Consider the following 2,502-nt stretch of genomic DNA (forward strand, 5'->3'; position numbering starts at 1 on the left):
GTGCTCTTTGTTTACGTGGTTGTTCTCTCTTGGGACTGAGAGGCCAGACAGAAATCCATCTTCTCCAACCCATCCTAATCCAAGTCTCCAATATTGCAACCAGTATAGGTAAGCCAGGCAAGGCGGATTAGTTTATCTTTTGTTTTATGTGAATTTTCCCTGTGTTAAGAGGGAGGTTTATTCCTGTTTTCTGTAACTGTAAGGTTTTGCCCAGAGGGGGATCCTCTGTGTTTTGAATCTGAATACCCTGTAAAGTATTTTCCATCCTGATTTTACAGAGGTGATTCCTTTACCTTTTCTTTAATTAAAATTCTTCTTTTTAGACCCTGATTGATTTTTCATTGTTTTTAAGATCCAAGGGTTTGGGTCTGTGTTCACCTGTACAAATTGGTGAGGATTATTATCAAGCCTTCCCCAGGAAAGGGGGTGTAGGGCTTGGGGGGATATTTTGGGAAAAGATGTCTCCAAGTGGGCTCTTTCCCTGGTCTTTGTGTAAGAAGCTTGGTGGTGGCAGCATAGGGTTCAAGGCCAAGGCAAAGTTTGTACCTTGGGGAAGTTTTTAACCTAAGCTGGTAAGAATAAGCTTAGGGGGTCTTTCATGCAGGTCCCCACATCGGTACCCTAGAGTTCAGAGTGGGGAAGGAACCCTGACAAACATATTTCCATTCATTTCTGGAAGATTAGTGCTGTCACAAACAGTCTGAAATCATATTTTGCCCCCTCCTTGTTTATGTTTTAGTCATGTACTCCTGCAATTTCAATCCATGGGGTAGAAAACCTGTCTCTGCAAGAGTTAAATGATTACCGAGTTATCCATACACACATAACAGCACTGAAAATATGCCTTTCCCCAAGATCCCAGCTCATGACATCGCTCTGCAAAAATAAGTAGCCTAATAAAGGCTTCCCCATCAGCCCCAGCTGGTAGGGCAGAGCTGAGCTGCTGGCACAAACCCAGATTGCACTGACTTCCTGTGGCTGCAGGCGCCTGTATGATAGGAACACAGGGGCCTTCCTGGCAAAGTGTTGTGCATAGAGCTCACATCAGGCATTCTCTGGGTGAAACATCTCCTTGAGAAAAGGAGTACTTGTGGCACCTTAGAGACTACTCTGAAACATCTCCTTGAGGACAGCCACACAGGCTGGAGCTGAGCTGTCCCCTTCCGTGGAGCGGCTGGGGCGCTGGGAGGCAGAGTTCAGCACCGGCTTTCTGAACAGCTCCCTGACTCCTTGCCGGAACTTGGGGTCCCAGGCGCTGTAGATGGCCACGTTCCAGCAGCTGTTGGAGGTCAGAATCCAGAAGGCGTAGAAGGAGAACTGACACCACTGGTAGCCCAGCACAGAGCCCACCACGAAGACGGCGACAGGGCTGAAGGAGGCCGAGAAGGCAAAGGTCAGGATGCCAATGGTCTTGGCCGCGGTGATGTCAGAGGAGAGGTGGCTGCCGTGCTGTGCCTCACTGCCCAGCTGCCTGCGGGCCTTGCAGTACTGGTGGATGGCGGCGAAGGTGATGAAGTTGATGGCGAAGGTGCCCCCCAGCAGGGAGAAGTCGAAGGCTGGGAAGAGCAGCATGACGTTCCAGGCGGAGCCAGGCAGCCTGCCTGCTGGGAAGGTGTAGGTGCACATCTTGCTGCAGGGGTTATACTGCAAGGTGATGTCCGACCTGGAGATCATAGGCACCACTGCCAGCAAGAAGCTCACGGACCACGAGAGCAGGATGAGCCAGACCGTCCGCCGCTTGGTAATCACCGCCCTCTTGTGCAGGGGCTTCAGCACCGCCACGCTCCTCTCCACTGACAGCAGGAAGATGGTGGTGATGGAGACGAAGGTGCAGCCGGCGAAGATGGGTCCGGTGATGAAGCAGGGCAAGGATGGGATAGAGTAACTGCTGCTTCCCTGCCCCATACCAGAGGCTAGACTGCTCACCTCCCTGTATATGGAGTAGGGCACCACAATGAGCCCCACAGCCAGGTCAGCCAGGGCCAAGGAGGTTTTCAGGTAGCCCTGAGAGGTCCTGAACTGCCTGGCTTGCAGGAAGACCAGGAGGCTCACCACATTGCCCAGGATGATGGCAACGATCAGCAGGACCATGACGAAGAGCTTGCAGATCTCCCCCAGAAGAGGTGGGCTGGAGAGAGTGCAATTGGGGCTGCTGCTGTTACCCAACATTGGCCAGGTTCTTCTCTACACAAGGCAGACGGGCTGGGACAGGGTCATGAGCTGGGCTCCTCCAGTTCTCTTCAGGTGCTGGTTCTCTGACTCCTCACATGCTGAGTCTCCAGAAACTCCTCCTGAGAGGGGCGAGCCATGGGCAAATATCCAGACAAACGGGTCACATCGGTGCACGATGCGCACACACAGACAGGGCTGGCATGGCCAGGCTTCCTGCAGTGATCCGGAGGATGCCTCAGAGAAGGGCCTAGGCCACTTCCTGTTGGATCACATACACGTACGTTGAGAATATTACACTTGGTGAGTGGCACGCACACACCCACACACAGA

General features: G+C 52.6%; 1 protein-coding gene across 1 annotated transcript; it reads right to left on the reverse strand.

Annotated features, from left to right (window-relative positions):
- Positions 1-1,098: 1,098 nt before the first annotated feature.
- Positions 1,099-2,169, reverse strand: LOC102942815 (adenosine receptor A3). The gene has a single exon (XM_007057204.2). It carries the CDS (start codon positions 2,167-2,169, stop codon positions 1,099-1,101), a length of 1,071 nt encoding a protein of 356 aa, XP_007057266.2.
- Positions 2,170-2,502: the final 333 nt, after the last annotated feature.

This window comes from Chelonia mydas, chromosome 13 (assembly GCF_015237465.2).
Source record: "Chelonia mydas isolate rCheMyd1 chromosome 13, rCheMyd1.pri.v2, whole genome shotgun sequence".
Taxonomy (NCBI): domain Eukaryota; kingdom Metazoa; phylum Chordata; order Testudines; family Cheloniidae; genus Chelonia; species Chelonia mydas.